Source organism: Chiloscyllium punctatum, chromosome 7, assembly GCF_047496795.1.
Source record: "Chiloscyllium punctatum isolate Juve2018m chromosome 7, sChiPun1.3, whole genome shotgun sequence".
Lineage (NCBI taxonomy): Eukaryota > Metazoa > Chordata > Chondrichthyes > Orectolobiformes > Hemiscylliidae > Chiloscyllium > Chiloscyllium punctatum.
Window position 1 is genome coordinate 85,845,323 of NC_092745.1, and position 20,062 is coordinate 85,865,384.

General features: G+C 38.1%; 1 protein-coding gene across 1 annotated transcript in view; it reads right to left on the minus strand.

Moving 5' to 3' along the window:
• Nucleotides 1-271: 271 nt before the first annotated feature.
• stil (STIL centriolar assembly protein) overlaps nucleotides 272-20,062 on the minus strand; it is a 46,632-nt gene continuing 26,841 nt past the window's right edge. The window contains exons 11-17 of the mRNA XM_072574248.1: nucleotides 18,481-18,568; nucleotides 16,672-17,745; nucleotides 12,916-13,099; nucleotides 8,978-9,209; nucleotides 8,132-8,342; nucleotides 6,962-7,203; nucleotides 272-2,158 (exon numbers count right to left, since the gene is read on the minus strand). Of these exons, the coding sequence (XP_072430349.1) occupies nucleotides 1,381-2,158; nucleotides 6,962-7,203; nucleotides 8,132-8,342; nucleotides 8,978-9,209; nucleotides 12,916-13,099; nucleotides 16,672-17,745; nucleotides 18,481-18,568 (2,809 nt within the window). The 3' untranslated portion in view covers nucleotides 272-1,380. The remainder of the gene's footprint in view (nucleotides 2,159-6,961; nucleotides 7,204-8,131; nucleotides 8,343-8,977; nucleotides 9,210-12,915; nucleotides 13,100-16,671; nucleotides 17,746-18,480; nucleotides 18,569-20,062) is intronic.

The following is a 20,062-nucleotide window of genomic DNA, read 5'->3' on the forward strand; positions in this document are numbered from 1 at the left end:
CAGCATTATTGCTGTCCCCTCCATATTTCACTTCAGCTCCGAAGAGTCATCTAGACTCAAAACTTAAGCTTGCTCTCTCCCTATGGATGCTGGAGATCACAGCAGGTCAGACATTATTTAAAGTGAAACTCAATATGCCTCTTAAATTTGTTACCCACATTTCACATTATGCTTAAAGACAGCTATTCGGCTAGTCAAATGTGAACAGTGCAATTACAAACAAAATATTAGGAAATATGATAGTTTAGATGGTGAAGAAACACAACATGCAGAAATTATGCAATGTTTTATTTATAAATTGTCCACAAAATCCAGTGATTGAACAAAGTAACTTGCAGAAGTCACAGAAAGGTAAGAATTGATCCAATGGCTGTATGACAAACTGACCAAAAGCACAAATATCAGATTGAAACATGGATAAACACCTTACACAGTAATGTAAAAAAACACACATGAACATCCCTAAATTTCTGTAAATATTAGCTACAAAGGTTTAGTCAAAACTATTAAGAATTCATTCACTGGCACTTTCGGTTGAGTGGAGGGGAGCTCAAGTACTTGGGAAAAATTGGATGGTCAAAGCCATTGCTTTCTCTAATAATGACATCTGTGTTAGCATCAAGTTTTCAACTACCCTACCAAGTCAAATTTTAATCCACCTGAAAGGTATTGCATTTATACCAGATTAAGAGATACCTTCTCTTTATGGTATAGTTTGTCTTGCATTAGCAATCATTCGTGATCTTTCACATTAGTTTTGTATATAACAAATCATTAGTTTTCAATCCAGCAATAATTCAAAATAAATTGTTAAGTACAGGCAAACTTTTATGAAATTTTGGAGGTATGTACACAAAAGGGAGACTACTTATTTCTCATTTTGTTCTCCACTGGTCACAATGTAGAACAAAAATGCTTATTGGAACATGAAATTAGAATTACCCACTGAGGAAATGAAGTTCAAGTATGAACTCCAGGTCTCCATATTTATTGTTTAGTTGATTGTTCGCTTGACACTGACCACAACCAGTATGAAACTACACAACTATATTTATCCACAGATTATAATCCGGAGACAGTTGTACCACACAAGTTTCTACCAAGTGTAAAAACCCCATAAATTATATAAACAAATTACAGTATGAGCAGAATAGAATATTTACAATGGACTTTCCACTATACTGTAGTTGACAGTTGATAACTGTAATTTTACATTAGCAATCCTTTACTAAATGTTGCATATTTAACTGACCTATGTTATAATACATTAAATTTGTGATCTTGATCATTTTTGGTATGAAAAAAATGGTGTCTACATAATAGCTTGTTCCTTGGGAAGTGTCTTGGTTTTTCCAATTGGAGTTACATCAATCCAGTTAGTTAGAAGAGTTTGGGTAGTTGTCGGAGCCGATTTACATCCAGAATGTTGCCCACTGCATCACTGCTTTTTGTAGACTTGTGTGTCTCTAAGACAGTTGGCCTTAATTTCTTGGAAAAGTCGGAAATCCTTTCAATTCCATTTTCTTTTTCAGGGTTTTTGGTGTAATCGATTTCTTCGGCAAACTTATTCATTTTAGGTTTTGGATTTTTTCGAATCTGCTGACAATGACAGTCCTGTGTATCCACATTCTGTGGTTTTGTGGGAGAAATTTCATTAGTAATGTTTCTTAGAATGTTCCCATCTGCCTTTGAGAAAGACTCCGGTGTACAACAGTTTTTAAGCTGGGCTTCAACCACTTTTTCAGAACTTGTTTTTTTAGCAGAAGGAATTTCTGATTCAGATTTTATAGGCCGTATGGCAGAATCTGACAAAACATCCTCCTCTTCACTGCTATATGTCTCTTCTACGAGTCCATACCTCCTCATGTATTTGCGTGTGGCAAATGACATGTTATTGGGTGAAATTAAGCTCAGGCCAACCATGCTTCCATCTGTGTTCATTTCCAGTAAGTTATTTAGGGATGGTGATTCACAGTTACCACTACGTCTGAGAGATATCTGGGAGAGCTGAGCATCATTCAGGTACTTCAGAGCAATAGCATTGGCCTCCATGCTAAGGTCAACCCCAGCAGCTCCAAGTTCAACTGCACCAACGTTGACAAAGGACGTATAGTTCAACCTTGGGATAACTGCTTCAGGGTTTATGCGAGCCAATGTGCTGAAAACAAGAAAATCATATTACAAATGCAAACATGCATATTATAAACGTTTTTGTCCGGCACTACCATGCACATCAGCTAGATATACATTAGGGATGTGATGCTTTTTTTGTATCATTGGAACAAGGCAGCAGATCACCATGATCTACTCAATGTTAAGAAGAGATAGTAATGCTTAGCCAACATCCACATTGAAGTTATTTTATTAATTCACAAAGTTTTTACTAATCATTATGTAAGCAAATACAAAATCTATTTCTCACCAGCAACATTTCACAAACTTTACCTATTAAATGAAGGAATGCTCAGTAGAAAAGACTCCCTATCTTTTGACAGTCAACCTGAATGTCAGCACTTTTAACATTCAGCACTCTCATTCATAACTCAGGCTAAGTTCACAAGAGTGCTGAGGTTTGAACATTCAAAGAAAAACAATCCACAGATCAGAAAGCTATCAGCAAAACAACTAGGAAATGGTTTTTTTAAAATCATCAAGGATAATAACATTTATTGAAGTTTACTAAACCAGGATCAATGGAAATTGGAGGGAAAACTCTTCCAATGACGAAAGTCATTGTTAATACAGCAAGGTTTTCCTGGGTTCAGAGAAAATCATTGATTTTTTAAAAAAAATGGCACAGGCATTCAGATGTCGACATTACGATCATTGCCCAGAGGACAAAAAGAGTCAACCAAATTACTGTCAGAATGGAGTTGGGCAGACAAGGACAGGACAGCAGTTTTCCCCTCTAAAAAAAGATATTAGTAAACCAGATGGACTTGATGGCCATTGTCAGACAGACAGTTTCATGATAATCATTAGAATTAAATCAACAGCACTTTTAAAAAAAAAGTGAGAAGAACAGACAAAGGAAGCACACGTTGAGGTCAGTGCAGGAGAGAGTGAAAGAAACCCACATTGCTAACTGACAGAGTTAGCAGTTACTGCCTTTTCTGTTGAATTCATGCATCACTGGACATCAGAGTGCATCTGGGAAAATTAAAACAATAAAATTCACAACTGATCTTGGAGGAACCTGTTGGGAGAGGTCACAGCATAGAAGCAGATAAGTGGATTTTAAGAGTGACCTTAAATAAGTCTGCAATAGTGAGTAGAGTGGGTTTTATGTTAATCATTAATTTAACCTGGAGCAGTGTTTTGTAGAGGAATAAGACAGTGCTATTTGAGTCTGTACATTCAAAGAAGCAAAAATGGCCCTTAGTATAGTGATATGCTCTTCTTGTCGGATGAGTGTGTTTAAGGAACGTTTACAGGTTACTGAGGATTATATCTGCAATAAATGCCGTTGGTTCCGAATCCTATTGGATTGAATGGATCAGTTGGAGAGGCAGTTAGAGGCAATGAGGAATATACAAGAGCAAGGGGATGTGATGGATGGCAGTTACAGAAGGGCTGGGGTGGGGGTGGGAATGTGTTTCAGATACAGTTACATAGAAGGGTTAACTCCTGGAAAGATACAGGGGTAGCAGGTAGTGCAGGAGTCTTCTGTGGCTATCCCCATTTCAAACACGTATGCTGTTTTAGAAAATGCAGGGGGTGATTGATTCTTAGGGGAACGTAGCACTAACAGCCAAGTTTCTGGTATTGAGACTGACTGTAATGTAATGAGAGGTACGTCAGGTTCCAAGCGATCGATTGTGTTAGGGGACTCTCTAGTCAGAGGTAGATGTTTCTGTGGCCAACAGCAAAAAATCAGAATGGTGTGTTGCTTCCCTGATGCCAGGATCAAAGATGTTTCAGAGAGGGTGCAGAATGTTCAAGGCTGAGGGGGGCCAGTAAGAGGTCATTGGTTCCCATGTGTACAATGACATAGGAAGGGAAAAGGTTGAGATTCTGAAGGGAGATTACAGAGTTAGGCAGGAATTTAAAAAGGAGGTCCTCGAGAGTAGTAATATCTGGATTACTCCGGGTACTACGAGCTAGTGAGGGCAGGAATAGGAAGATAGAGGAGATGAATACATGGCTGAGGAGCTGGTGTGTGGGAGAAGAATTCACATTTTTGGATCATTGGAATCTCTTTTGGAGTAGAAGTGACCTGTACAAGGAGGACGGATTGCACCTAAATTGGAAGGGGACTAATATCCTGACAGGGAGATTTGCTAGAGCCGCTCGGGAGGATTTAAACTAGCAAGGTGGGGGGGTGGGACCCAGGGAGATAGTGAGGAAAGAGATCAACCTGAGACTGGTTCAGTTGAGATCAGAAGAAGTGAGTCAAACAAACAGTCAGGGCAGGAAGGGACAAGGTATGACTAATAAATTAAACTGCATTTATTTCAATGCAAGGGGCCTAACAGGGAAGGCAGATGAACTCAGGGCATGGTTAGGAAGATGGGATATCATAGCAATTACAGAAACATGGCTCAGGGATGGACAGGACTGGCGGCTTAATGTTCCAGGATACAAATGCTATAGGAAGGAGAGAATGTGAGGCGAGAGAGGAGAGGTGTGGCATTTTCGATAAGGGATAGTATTACAGTTGTACTGAAGGAGGATATTACCGGAAATATATCCAGGCAAGTTATTTGGGTGGAACTGAAATAAGAAAGGGATGATCACCTTATTGGAATTGTATTATAGACCCCTAATAGTCAGAGGGAAATTGAGAAACAAATGTGTAAGGAGATCTCACTTACCTGTAAGAATAATAGGGTGGTTATGGTAGGGGAATTTACCATTCCAGACATAGACTGGGACTGCCACAGTGTTAAGGGCTTAGATGAAGAGGAATTTGTTAAGTGCGTACAAAAACATTTGCTGATTCAGTATGTGGTTGCATCTCAAGCCAGGGAACTATAGACCAGTGAGCCTGACGTCGGTGGTGGGCAAGTTGTTGGAGGGAATCCTGAGGGACAGAATGAGCATGTAGTTGGAAAAGCAAGGACTAATTAGGGATAGTCAACATGGCTTTGCGCATGGGAAATTATGTCTCAGAAACTTGATTGAGTTTTTTGAAGTAACAAAAAGGATTGATGAGGGCAGAGTGTTAGATGTGATCTATATGGACTTCAGTAAGGCATTCGACAAAGTTCCCCATGGGAGACTGGTGAGCAAGGTTAGACAGAGGGTGGTGGTAGAGGGTTGTTTTTTGGACTGGAGGACTGACTAGTGGAGTGCCATGAGAATCAGTGCTGGGACCACTATGTTTCATCATTTATATAAATAGTTTGGATGTGAGCATCAGGAGTATAGTTAGTATGTTTGCTGATGACACCAAAATTGGAGGTGTAGTGGACAGCGAAGGTTATCTCAGGTTACAACAGGATCCTGATCAGATGGGCCAATGGGCTGAGAAGTGGCAGATGGAGTTTAATTCAGATAAATGCGAGGTGCTGCAGTTTGAGAAAGCAAATCTTAGCAGCACTTATACACTTAATGGTAAAGGACCTAGGGCATGTTGCTGAATAAAGAGGCCTTGGAGTGCAGGTTCATAGCTCCTTGAAAGTAACCGCAGGTAGATACGATAATGAAGGCGGCGTTTGGTATGCTTTCCTTTATTGGTCAGAATATTGAGTACGGGAGTTGGGAGGTCATATTGCGGCTGTACAAGGCCACTGTTGGAATACTGCATATAATTCTGGTTTCCTTCCTATCGGAAAGATGTCGCGAAATTTGAAAGGGTTCAGAAAAGATTTACAAGGATATTGCCAGGGTTGGAGGATTTGAGCAATAGGGAGAAGTTGAAAAGGCTTGGGCTGTTTTCCCTGGAGCGTCGGAGGCTGAGGGGTGACCTTATAGAGGTTTATAAAATCATGAGGGGCATGGATAGGATAAATAGACAAAATCTGGGGGAGTCCAGAACTAGAGGGCATCGGTTTAGGGTGTGAGGTGAAAGATATAAATGGGACCGAAGGGGAAACCTTTTTACTCAGAGGGTGGTAGGTGTATGGAATGAGCTGCCAGAGGAAGTGGTGGAGGCTAGTACAATTGCAACATTTAAAAGTGCATCTGGATGGGTGTATGAGTAGGAAGGTTTGGAGGGATATGAGCCAGGTGGGACTAGATTGGGTTGGGATATCTGGTCGGCAAGGACAAGTTGGACTGAAGGGTCTGTTTCCGTGCTGTACATCTCTCCGACTTTATCACTAATTCCACATTTTTTATACAGAATTCACATCCCACCAACTTTCATAGTGGGATTCGAACCCGATATCCAGAACATTACTTAGGTCTGTGGAATAAAAGTCAATGATAACATCAGTAGGCCTTCATCTGCCTTAGAGTGGTGAATGCAGCAGAGATTCTCATTTTCAGCCTATATAGTCTGATATCGGGTTGTACACAATATGGAATTCATCACATGACGAAATATGTCAGTCTTCAACAGGGACCTGATATTAGTCAGACTTTACTTGTGCTTCTGTGGCTCCAAAGTCAATGTCCAATTCCAACTAGAAAAAGCCCAGTGATCTTTAACTGCATCACTAGTAAACAAAAATGTAAAGCGTTAGCCTTTTAAACAACTGCACTTCAACTGAATGGGCTTTTCCTTCATTGACGTGCTCAATTTCTCTGATGGCTTTAAGTTTCGCAATTATCTATTAAAAATAGAAAAATGTCAGAAATATTCAGCAGATGTGGTAGAATTTATGGGGAGAAGAAGTTAATGTTGAATGCAATTGAACTCTTCTTCATAAGATATCAGACTTAAAGTTAACTTTCTCTCTCCACAGACCTGAATCTCTCCAGCATTTTGTTTATTTCAGATTTTCAGCATCTGCATATTCTAAGCATCAGTATCATATTCTAAGCAGAGATGCCTTAACTGTTACATTAATGGTACCTTGCATTTTCAACTTTGCTCTTGGTCATGCTTGTACAGTCAAGATCAAATTTCACTCCCATTTTCTTCAGCTGTTTCACAGTTGCACTCAACACATCATTATCCTCCTTTTGAAAGGTCCGAGGTTCAGATGGTTTGTTCAGAGTCTCAGGGCTCTGCACCGAGACTTCTGATTCAGCATCTTCATTTTCTGCTTCATTTTGTTTTTCAGAAGATGATTCCAATAGTTGGTTTACCTGGCCCTTACAGAAAATAAACATTAAAATGTATTCAAACTTGGCTCGTGTTTGTATTTTTACATATTGAATGCACAGTTGTGGTGATCTTTACACTAATTGAGCTACAATTGTTTACCATGCAGATGATATTTTAACAACAGGAAAAACAATTGCTAAAATAATAACTCAAGCTAACAATGAATTATCATCTTAGTACCATAAAAATATCCTCTGGAAAAAAAAAAGAATTCTCTCAGGCCATCACTTGTTTAACAGGCAGATTTTAAAGTTTAAAACAGGCCTATTTTCAAAAATTATTTGGTCTGTATAATGTCAAGCAAACAAAATTAAACTTGATACTAAATATCTTCAGATTGTCAAAACAAAATCAAGCACAATGCCTACTGTACCACATTTAAGGATTTTGCTTAGCATGTGATCACAACCACCCTCACCTGAGGGAATCAGAGAACATCCAGGTGGTAAATCTAACTAGCAATAAGTCAGTAAGCAAAAGATGTGACCACGCAGAATAAAATGTGCAGATCCAAAGTCTGCAGAATGAACCTTCATCTACACTGAGTTAAACATCCCAGGCTCGAACAACAGATAAAAGGTGCTATATGGTTTCAAATTTCACTTAGACTGAGGAGAGGGAATAGAAAAGGAAGGGACAAAAAAAAACAAAATCAGGTTTTCCATTCCTGACAGATTAACATAATATTGAAAAGTACTTGCAGTTATTGGGAAAAAACTGAATAACTGCCTGACAAACACTAAGAACACACAAATATTAGGTATTGGTGAATATTTACATATGTTACTAACATTTTTAGATTTTCAAATATTGGTGAACATGAAAAGGAAAGGAAAAAAAAAGAGAAAGATGTCCATACACTTCACTTACGAAATTATCCTAAGGCAAATGAAATCTTAATAAGAGAACGCTCACCATTAAGTTTTGGTAAAATCTTCTCTCATCTTGTAATGGAGAGCTATTGTGTGATTCTGTGATAAGATCATACTTTTCTGTTTTGCTATTATTCACATGTGGTACTTCTGTTGGGCAATTTTTCAGACAAGTACTTGCACTCTCCCCAAGCACTGGGCTCTGAAAATCAACATGAAGGTCCCAGCTGCTTTTTGTACCTTCAGGTGTACAGCTAAATATAACCAAAATTAGAAGTTATAAGCCCATGCAATAGAAAGATTTTAAATGTATGTAAAATATAAATAGAAACAAGCAAGAACAATTCAAGAGCTCAAAAGTGACAGAAGATAAAACTGAAATTGGAAATCGAGAAACTCTGGTTTCTAACAGATTTCAAAATTGTTCCAGGACAAAAATTGACATCATGTTTACAAAGCTACATAATATACAAGCAGTTAGTTTCATTAAAATAGTTGCACAATACAGAAAATGCAGATGCATATCAATGATCACAAGCTTAAAATTATCCTTGTTCCATTCGCAAATGCCCCATCTTCTAACCTGACGCGACATCTCTTCTCTCGCCACCTCACCATTCTCCACTACAATTTACAATGAAAAAAATCAAGGCAATCCCTCATTACTGTTGCTTTAAAGTCTTTCTACCTTTTTGATGTTTTCAACTTAACTGGAGATCTATTCCAAAGTCCAGGTCATTGGTGCAGTTTTAGTACAATTGCAGCTTTAAATATAAAAATTAAATGGGCATGCACACAAACTTTAAATTGCTTAGTTGTCTCCCAATACAAAATGCTTTGCCATGCTTGAAAACTTCTTAAATAATTCTCTAATTTATTACAGTCTTACCTTTGAACACTAATAGCTTGATCTGATGTATCTGTTGTATTCTGACTGTTCTCCACAAAGTTATGTATGTCCACTTCATTCATTGAAGATACAACACTGGTGTGGCTGGTATTGTCAGTTTTAACAGAGACCCCCATTTCTTCATTGGATAATTCAGAGTCATTCAGTTCGAGATTCTGTACACTTTGATGTGCCTCATGTTCCTCAGATGGAACCAAGAACAAACTAGCACCTAAGAAAGAAGCTGCAACTAAGTAATATAGTACAGGATTATCCTCCTTTCAACAATGCTACAGGAGCCATTAAAGATCAGAATTACTAGACTAAGCAGACACGGAGTGGATTTAACAGTACTTTTCATGAGCAATTGAGCATATTCAAAGTGTCAGGTGACTTTGCATACTGCATTTGAGACTTTGGATCTCCAGATTAGAATACATAAAGAGATAGACAATGCAACAGCCTCCAGTGCTACTATTCAACCATGCTCAGCATTAAGGTTACACTAATATCACACTGGAAATGCAACGTGCCATCACTTCACATAGCAGTTGTCTGTCAAAAGCTACTACTATAGATACAAGACCTACAGAAAAGAGTGTGCATTGTATGGTTTGTACAGAGGGTACCAGTGTATTAACAAGTTAATTGTAGAGACTGCCAAGCTCTACACCGAAATATACTGAGAACTGTTGCAATTACCAGCAGATTATTCTTGCAAATATGTTCTACCAGGAATGTGCCTTAGAACAGATTAGATACCAGGTAAAACCACAGTAGCAAAATACTTTATTGCAGTACCAGTAAACTATACCATGTCAAAAACAAAAAATAAGTGAAATTTTAAAAATATAGAACTGTTGAAGTTGTGTGGGTTTCTTTTAATGAAAGATTGTGCTGGTTAAAAAGGGAAATATTCACTTAAAGTCAACCAGATGACCTGAAAAACTTTATAAAATGGTTGGATGAGTTGCATAGTTTTGGCTAGAAGAGATCTCCAGGGTCACCCAAACCATGAAAAGTTAGTACTGGGATTAGAATTTATCCAAATAAGAAAGGAAAAAGACAGCAGGCCATCAGAAGTGGAGAATAGTTGTGGATTGATTCCCAGAGTATAAAACATGTCCATTTAAGGAACACCAAAACATAATCATGACAAGGATTTTTAGTGAGGTTTAAAAGTTAAAAGGGAGGGAAAATATTTTTAATGTCCTAAAAGTAAAGAATGAAAGCTATTTTCAAAAATAGCTTTAATCAATATTATTTTTAGTTTCTCATTTCAAAATTAGTGAAACTTAATTTTAGAACTTAATTTCATATGATTCCTCCAGTCCAACACTGAAAACTCTTTTCTTAAATATTATTAGGTCTTTCTCGCAATCATAATACATAATCTTGTTGAATTAAAGTGCACTTCCGGATCCTTGTGGAATAGCAGCTAGAACTGTATGTACCAAGCTACATGGGTATTTTTGAATCATCATAATCCTTTGTGTGCCCAAAGAGTATTTAGTAACATGGAATATGAGGTCACATGATTTAATAGTGAATGACCACTCATTTCAATTGATAGGTCGACAGTTTACAAATATGACAGTACTTAAAGTAATAGACTATTTAAACCTGAACCTTTATATCTAAGTAGGCAAAGTTGTCATAAGGAGCTTCCCAAAGGTGCGGATACTCGGTTCTTTTGTTTTATCACAAGTGACATTGCTCTCACTTTAGAACCTTTCCTACATAAACAGTAATTATAAACAACCATTTAATTTGTAGTTTTCACTAAAGTATTTGCTTACCCTCACCTGGCCAAACTGACAATCTTCCTTTCCTTAAGTCTCCAGCTCTGGCAATAAGAATATGAATTTTTTATTCATTAAAAGTTGACTAGCCTCCTACAGTTATTGTGTTACACCACTGCTATTCACAATTTTCATGAAAAACTTGCCTTCTCTCCTCTCATCCATTATAGGATGTGAATTTAGCTACAATGATAGATAGGAACTTTATCTTGTGAAAAAAGACATAAGGAGCTTGCAGATAGGAGGTGGTAAGTTGACTAAGTGTGCAGAAATCTGACAGATGGACTAAAATGCAACGAAAATGTGAAGTTTCCATTTTGGCATAAAATAAAAGAGTACTACTTAGAATTCTGCGCTGGTTCTGTCCTAAGTACAGACAGATGTATGCGTTCGAGTGCAAGTGTCACAAAAAAGTGACTATGCCAGTACTCTTAGTGATTATAACGATGAATGGAATGCTGCCCTTTATTCTAAGGAAAATTGAACATAAAAGGATGTTATGCTTCAGTTACACAGGGCATTGGTGAGGTCACATTTCAAATATTGTGCACACGGTCTCGGCCCCCTTACTTAAAGGAAGTATGTCCAATGCATTGGACAGAGTTGAAATGAGGTTTATAAATTGATACCTGGAAAGAGCAGGCTGGTCTAAGAGGAAACTTTGGATAGACCAGGCTGGTTTCCACTCAAGTTTAGAAAAGCAAAGGGTGGCTTACTTGAAATAAAAAATCTTGAACAGTCTTGCTAAGGTGGTATGCAGAAATGATGTTTCTTCTCATGGGTAGGTTCAGAACTAGATGGCAATGTTTAAAAAATTACAAATTGTCCATTAAGGACAGAGGAGTTTGCTCCTCTCCCAAGAGCGCTCACCGCAAGGAACCCATTACATTGGCAGAGTTTCTCAGATGCTATCACATCTGTTTGGAAGATGGAAGTTTTCACACTATTGCTTCTAAAAATTATGTTTATGTCTTCAACTGAGAATTCCCCTTGCACCTAGTTACTGAGGCCCACAACCGCATCACTTATTTCTTGCATTTCTGTTCTCACCCCATTCTGCACCCTCCATGATGCCACAAAGCATACTTTTTCTCTCAGCATCTAAAAGGGATGGTTCCCTCAATAATACCCTGGTCCATTATGAGCCACTCCTAACCTCACTTGGATATTTTAACATTCAAGTACAGGAAATGAGATACGCGTTTCTTTTACCGTCTTCCATCACAAAATCGAAGATTCTGAACACACCTTCCAGTTGATTTACTTGTACTTTTTGAAATTTAGTAGACTGCACACATTACTTACTATGTAGTCTCCCCACATCAGGGAGACTGACCATAAACCAAGGGACTGATTTGCAATGCAGTCTGAAAGCACGATTCCAAGTTTTTGGGCTGGTCATTTTAATTCTCTATCGCATTCCTGCTTTGAACTTTGTCCTTGGCCTGATGCATTGAACTTCATTCAATGACTAAGTTCCGGGGATAGATTCTGACCTTTAACTGAGCCTTTTTGCAGCATTTTGAACTGATCGTGACTTTAGATGGTAATAGCTCCCCACTCCTTCCCCATCTTGTTTATTTCTTTAGCTTTGCTTTTTGAAAGCAGCTGTTCAGAATCCTATCATTTGTACCTCTTCTTGACACATTGTTTCTTAACCTTGTTACCACTCCCTTCAGCCTTGCACATAAACCCTGTGTCAATTAATCCTCACCTTTCACTCATTGACCCTCTTCTTCACAGCAGCCCCCTTTCACTTTCTCAAGAGACTTATTACATTTCAACTTTACTCAGTCCAGTGAAAGATCTGATTTGATATGCTAACAGTCCCTCTTTCCACAGAGGCTAATAGACCCTTAGTATTCTGAAATAAAAACAGAAAATAAAACAAATTTCTTTCACTTGATACCACCCAACAAACAGGGGATACACAAACTTGTTGCAAGTCTAGTGGACTATTTGCATTTTAAATTAACACAAAATTGCTCCGAGAACAATTAAAATATCTTTTGGTAGATAAATGATATAGCAGCTCTCAAGAGAATGAATGAAATAGCTTTTATATTTCCCCATTGTACAAAACATACAAAATCAAAAAAGAATTATTCAATCCATATGCTAAATATGTTGTTTTACCTGTGCTTACTGCAATGCTAACACTTTTCTTCATGTGGATTCCAGGAGATGTCTGGGTTTCTATAGCAACAAATTCCATTTGTCTCTCTGGCTGTGGTGAGCAGTCAGAAATACTAATATTCTTAGAAGAACAATGTGTCACAGGAGTTGTAACACCACTTTGCGTGCCCAAGAGTCGCTGAATCTGAGCAAAGCAAATGAATGTTAGCTGAAGAACAAATGATTTATAGTCACAATACCTCAACATTTTGAACTATAATTAGATTAAAGATTGAAGCCCTTGGGGGTCAGTTTATTTTGTCATGGGGTTCGAGGGACTGAACTCATTGGTCTAGGGCATTAAGTGAGTAACAGGTCTGTAAGGAAGAGAAGGTTCCAAATTAGACCAAAGAGTACATCAGGAATCTCACGTCCTAGACAAACAAAAATTCAAACTTAGCCAAGTTAAAATGCTGGTGCAGCTGAGATCTCTCAGAACCAGTGGCTTACAACATTATTTGGAGCATAAGAACACCTCCAATCCAATCTGCAAATTCATTTAACATCACGGAGCTAAGCTAGCAGGTCAATAACACTTAAAATATGCAGTTGTTTGTAGCTACGGTTATACAGAACAGAAACAGCTGTGACTGTCTCAGCTAAATCACCTTCGAGCAAAACCAAATCAACTCAATTCCTTCAACTTCTCCCCTTCAAAAAGGGAGCAGAGACAGCATTGGGGAGGCAACTCAAAATTCTGAATTAGAGCTCATGCTAAGCAGTGAACAGCACTGCAAATCAAGATAGTAATTAGTTACAGCACATGAGATCAGGTCTCTCTCCAATGGGGAAAGATACACCCAAGTGGTTATACAGCTTGAGAGATTTAATTCGAAAATCAAGTATGGCAAGACAAAGAGGTGGGCCTCTGAATCACCACAGCCAGTAACAAAATTGAACTGGTATATTTGCAATCATGTGCACCTCAGTTAATTGACTTCTACCTTACTCTGAAACTATTCAAGTAGTATGATAACCAGTGCACATTGCTATTATTCAAAGTCCTATGGATAGTTTACTGATTTGGTGGTAAACAATCTTTCAACTGTAATCAAAAATGGGCAATGACCCATGAACAGAGGAGCATGTTTTAACCAGGACTTTGTTTTTTTCTTACTGTATAATATAACAACACTATTGTGGAAGAATATATGCTCGCAATGTTCCAGTTACTTCAATGTTCTCACTGCCTGAGCTGAATAGGAAAGGCAGGGAAAGGAAAAGTGCACGTAAAGACCAAATATACACAGCCTCTGTGTCCCAAAATATTTAGTTGAAATATAGTTGTAGTCACTGTTGTACTGTAGGGAAACAGACAGTTAAATATGGTCCTCCAAAAAAAAACCAAATACATGATGAGCTAATCAGTTTCAGTACTTTTCTTGGAGACAATGTTGTCCAGGACATTGACAAAAATCTTCTACTATTTACCATAACCAACGACAAGGTGATCACCAGTAACTTGACAGAGGACAAAACAAAAACCTCTGGTGCAGCATTTTATGATGCTTAGAAATATAAATCGACCATTGGGTTGGGAAGTTGGAAGCAAGATTAAAAAGATAATCCTTTGTACTGTTATGGTTACAGGAGTAGATAGGAAGAATAAATAAAAGACCCCTTCACAATGGGAAAATAGAGTATGTTAATATGCAATCAGGACAAAATCAATGAAGCTGTGGGGTTTGGAGGAGGGGAGTGGTGTGAATATACTAGACATTTAAAAATCTCCGCAATGTCAACGCTCAATATAATGGAAACCTGCATTTTCAATTCCAGTAGTAATGCGTAGTGTTTTTAATCTTGTTGCACATGTAGGTTATGTAGTAAATTTGCTGCATAATAACAGGTAAACTGCTGGCACATTTAGATCTTTATGGAGCCATGTGAACTGTAAAACCTGTTCCCAATTCTGAAGATCTGTCAACTTGTTAAGTTTTATGGAATTTAAAAGATTTGAATTAATGGCCTCAGTGTTACGAACGACAAAATATTAACAAATGAGGTCAATTGAGCAGATATTTCCTTACTTTACTTTCTCCTCGACTACAAGGTTGCCTATTTTAGTGAGCCCTCAATACTTAACCTCAATTTAATTATTTATTATATATTTTGATTTGACTGTCGGAATCAAAACCTGCTGCCCAAGATTCAACTTTGTTTTCTTCATCTAACATCTGTGCTTAGTGATTTACACCACCTCAGAAACAAGCAACGTTGATTTTCAAATTCTCACCTTGTTTCCAAATCTCTCCCTGAACTTGCCTGCTTCCTTGGTCTTGATTCTCCAGGCAGCAATCCCTGCAATCTAATACACGTTGGAAACTTGGACAACAAACAACAAGCCATGGTTCGATCCCAAGTTCTAATCACCTGCTTTACATATCTCTGCTTTTCTACCTTGCTTTCTTATTCAAAGATATTCTTCAGAAGTTAGTTTCTTGTCAAAGTTTACCTTCTCACTCATACAGCCATAAAATCATGCAGCATAGAAACAGACCCTTCAGTCCAACTCATCCACACCAATCAGGTTTCCTCAACTCAACTAACCCCATTTGCTCGAAGCCTTTCCTATTCATGTACTTGCCCAAATGTCTTGCAAATGTTGTATCTGTACCAGCATTTACTACATCCTTTGGTAATAGTTCCACATAGGAACTAGGCTTTTAAATCTTTCTCCACCAACCTTAAAAATTATGCCCTCTAGTTTTGAACTCCCCTATCCTAGTGAAAAGGCCTTTGCTATTTACTTTATCTATATCCCTCATGATTTTATGAACATCTACAAGGTCACTCCTCAACCTCCTATACGCCAGTGAAAAAACTTCCCAGCATCTCCCCAGAACTCAAACCCTCCTGTCCCAACAAAATCTTTGTAAACCTTCTCTGCTCCCCGCTTCCAATTTAATAATATCCTTCATATAGCAGGACGACTGGAACAGTACGCAGTACTCCAAAAGTGGCCTCACCAATGTCCTGTACAACCACAACATGACCTCCGAACTTATATTCACTTAATGGTTTGAGCAACGAAGGCAAAATATGCAAAACGCTTTCTTCACCGCCCTGCCAACTGTGATGTGACTTTGAAGGAACAGTGTACCTGTACCCAGAGGTCCCCCTGTTCAACAACACTCCCTGGGGCTCTACCATTATTGTATAAGTCCAGTCGTGTTCATCTTACTAAACACAACACCTAGCATTTATCTAAACTCCATCTGCCACTCCTCAGCCCATCGGCTCAGTTGATCAAGATCCTGGTGCATTCTTAGATAACCTTCTTCACTGTCTCCTATACTACTTATTTTGGTGTCATCTGCAAAGTTACTATCCATGTTTGTATATTCTCACCCAAATCATTGATACAAATGACAAACAGTGGACCCAGCACCAATCCTTATGCAACACTTCCGGTCACACACCGCCAGTCCAAAATAAAACAAATCTCCTACTATCAAGCCAACTTTGCATCCAGTATTCAGCACCATGCTTTCTTTGTGCTCCCCAGAAACCCTTGAGACATTTTATATTTAGAGAGATATACTACACAAGTCACTATCATAGAAATTATCAAAATACAGTGTTCGCAAAAATGTCATTCAAAATACACAAGTTTCTAGTATACTAATGTTTCCTTTTTTTTTGGGAGTGGAATTAAAAAAAAGACAAAGGGAAAAGTCAAGGACAGATGAAAAAAAACTATTAGAATCACTGTACCTGAGCTTGAAGGAGCTTTAGTTGTCTATCCTGTTCCACAAGAATCTTGTAAGCATTAACAGGCAATCCCATTGTTCCATTTCCTTCTTGTTCATGTTCTAGACTTCCAATGGGCAAATGTAAACACGCAGAAGGCACTGTGCATATCTTACACTGATTTAGTGGTGGAATGTAAGAGCCACCAGGTGATTTCATCAAACTGCTGTTTGAAGGTGATGTGCTTCCTACTTGTCCAGGTAAACTCTGGTTTATTGAATTGTTATTCACACACACAATACTACAGTGAGAATTTGGTAAACAAGTCAGAGTTTGCAGGCATGGTGTAGAACTACATTCATGACAAGATAGTGAATGGACTCCTTTTGTGCCATATGCTGGAGTATTTCCTTGCCAATTAGAATTCAATGAAGGTCCACAACAGGGTCCATGACGTTGGCAGCAGTTACAGTAACTAGTTGGGTATGGCATGTGAAAATATGGCGAAAATCCTAAATGCTGCATTTCAGGAGAATGAGATGGAAGGGGAGGAATGCACTGTAATGAATGCCGATTGGATTTGTTTGGAGATGGAGGCCTTTGTGGATGCTGTGTATCAGACATAGATTGCCAGAGTCCGGGAGAAATCCCTCCTTTATTCAGGATAACATTCTTTATTGTATCAGCTGCGTCAGTAGACATAACTAACTTTGGCTGATCTACAGAAGCATCAGGTGAAGGCCCACTTGGAGGAGTAGAGCAGGATGATGATGATGATCCAGAACTCTTACTGGCAAAATGACTACTTTTTGATTGCGACTTTGTTATTTTTTCTTTACAAGACTTAACAGATGCTACTGATCCATGTGAAAGAATCAGATTGTGTTTTAATGGAGGTGTTATCATTTTGGAGGTCACTCCCTGCTGCCCATTTTCAGAAGGTTGTTTGCTTGCATTCAAAGGTCCAGATGTTTCACGGGTTTTCATTGTCTGTTGCAATTTATTTTGTTGTAATCTTGTTGGAGTATACTTTGATTCTATAAAACTTCCATCAAATACAAGTGACAGCTCAGGTACAGAAGGATAGACTCTTGGAAACTTAATAGAAAGAAAGATTGAATATTCAAACTTATTTCATTCTAGAAATTAAAAAGGTATTTAATGCAGGTAACAATTTTCAAAATGTAAACTAAGCTTATGACTGTTTGACCATTTCAAAATCTATAGTGTGTGCTAGGCTCTTGTCACATCATGTCACTTAAAATCAGAGTTCAATTCATATGACATTACAACACTTTATTTTAACCATGCATTGCATTTGCATGACAAATAGTGCCAGGGATTGAAAAATACTGGAAAGGAGTCAAATTTTCAAACGTGAGTACAAGAATTGTAGATTGAGGTGTGCCTCAAAATGCTTTCTGTGCACATGATATATTCATAATGATATTCTTAAGCTATAAACAAATCGTTGAAGATAAGAACAGGTTAAAGGATTAAGTTGCAAGTGAGTTAATCAAAATTTGACGAGCGTCATGTGGCAAAAGACAATTGATACAGCCTGGTTTAAAAAATAAGAAATGAGTGAAAAGAATCACCTGATTATGTGAAGGTATGCCAAGTAAATTGTACTCAGGATAAGATCCAGAAAACTGGAACTTGATTAATCTAATCTCCCAGCACGTTTACTGGAATAACAGGTCTTCTCTCATTCTATCTTTAGCAAGTTTATCTTTAAATATGGACTACTGACCATGATAATATCCAACCCCCTCCCAGAAACACTTAAAATAGTCCACGTAATTACTTTTAAAAGTATTAGTAACTAATAACCTTTTGTACAACTGGGTGCGGACTTGGTGTTGGTCTTGGAGATAGGTCGTCTTCCTCCACACCAGAATCATTGTCACCAACTGACATCCTGTTGGAAAGAAAGACCCATTATACAAGTTAATCTGATTATTCAATTCTTAATAATATCATGCAATCTTGACTGACACTGACAAAGTAACAGTTTTCCAGTCTCAGCCCAAACACTCTACCTGAAGCAGAATGGAGAGTTGAATTTGAAATTTTGCTAATAATCCTGCTTAAATTTTAGCTTATATGCTTTTAGTCTAGTTGTAGTTCAACAGGAAAATTAAGAAAATACAACCTAAGGGGGAAAAAAGTTGCTCAGCTCTGATCAGGAATCCCTTCTATCACCTGAACATTTTGTATCAAACCAGTCATCTCCATATACGATAATTTTTTAAAAAATATCAACTGTCACAATATTTAACACATCCTGTCGATACTTAAAAGTCCATAGTACCAATTTACTTCTCAGTTCTGGAATACAAGATAATGAAACTAATAGAAGACTAAATGTGTCTTATTTAGAAGACATAAATAACAGTTACATCAAGTTCAGATAACTCTAGTTACTCCCGAGCAAATACTGTACAGCATAGCTAGAATACAGACATCTGTCCAGAAATGTGGAAAATAAGTCACTTTAAACATAGTTAATCATCCACTATTAGTGCAACATAACTACAACGTACACCATCTGAAGGATGCATGCAACAACCAGTGAGCTGTTGTGCTGCAAAAGCCTCTCAAATACACCAACTGTATCACTTGACAGACAAGGGAACAGTCATAACTGGGAGGACCATAATCTTCAATTTGACACCATCCTACCTTGGATGTTTAATTGCCATTCCTTCAGATTAGGTTCCCTAGTGTGGAAACAGGCCCTTCAGCCCAACAAGTCCACATCAACCCTTCGAAGAGTAAGCCACCCAGACCCATTTCCCTCTGACTAATGCACCTAACACTATGGGCAATTCAGCATGGCCAATTCATCTGATCTGCACATCATAGGACTGGGGGAGGAAACCAGAGCATCTGGAGGAAACCCACACAGACAGTGGGAGAATGTGCAAACCCCACACAGACAGTCGCCCAAGGCTGGAATCGAACCCAGGTCCCTGGTGCTGTGAGGCAGCAGTGCTAACCACTGAGCCGCCCAACTATCACTAGTTCAAACATTCAGTTTATGCCCTATCAAACATGACTGTCAGAGTACCTTTAATATATGGATCTGTAAAAATTACAGTTCAAGAAATCTATTCAACTGTGGATAGGTAAATGTTGATCTTGGAGATATCCACATCCAAGAATTTTTTTCTTTTTTAAAGAAGTTGGAACAATACACAAACAGGAGGTTCTGAAGATTGTACTGTTTCCTCATCTTACTTAGCTCTGTATTTTTTTCATTATGGAAGCATGATCTTTATTATGGAATAAAACTGCTTATAAATCAAAGAGAACAAATTAAGATGAGGCGGACTACATTCTGCTTTTGGACATTGGATGCATGCGTTCAAACAACAAGGGAGCCTTAATAATGTATTCTCAAATACTGCTA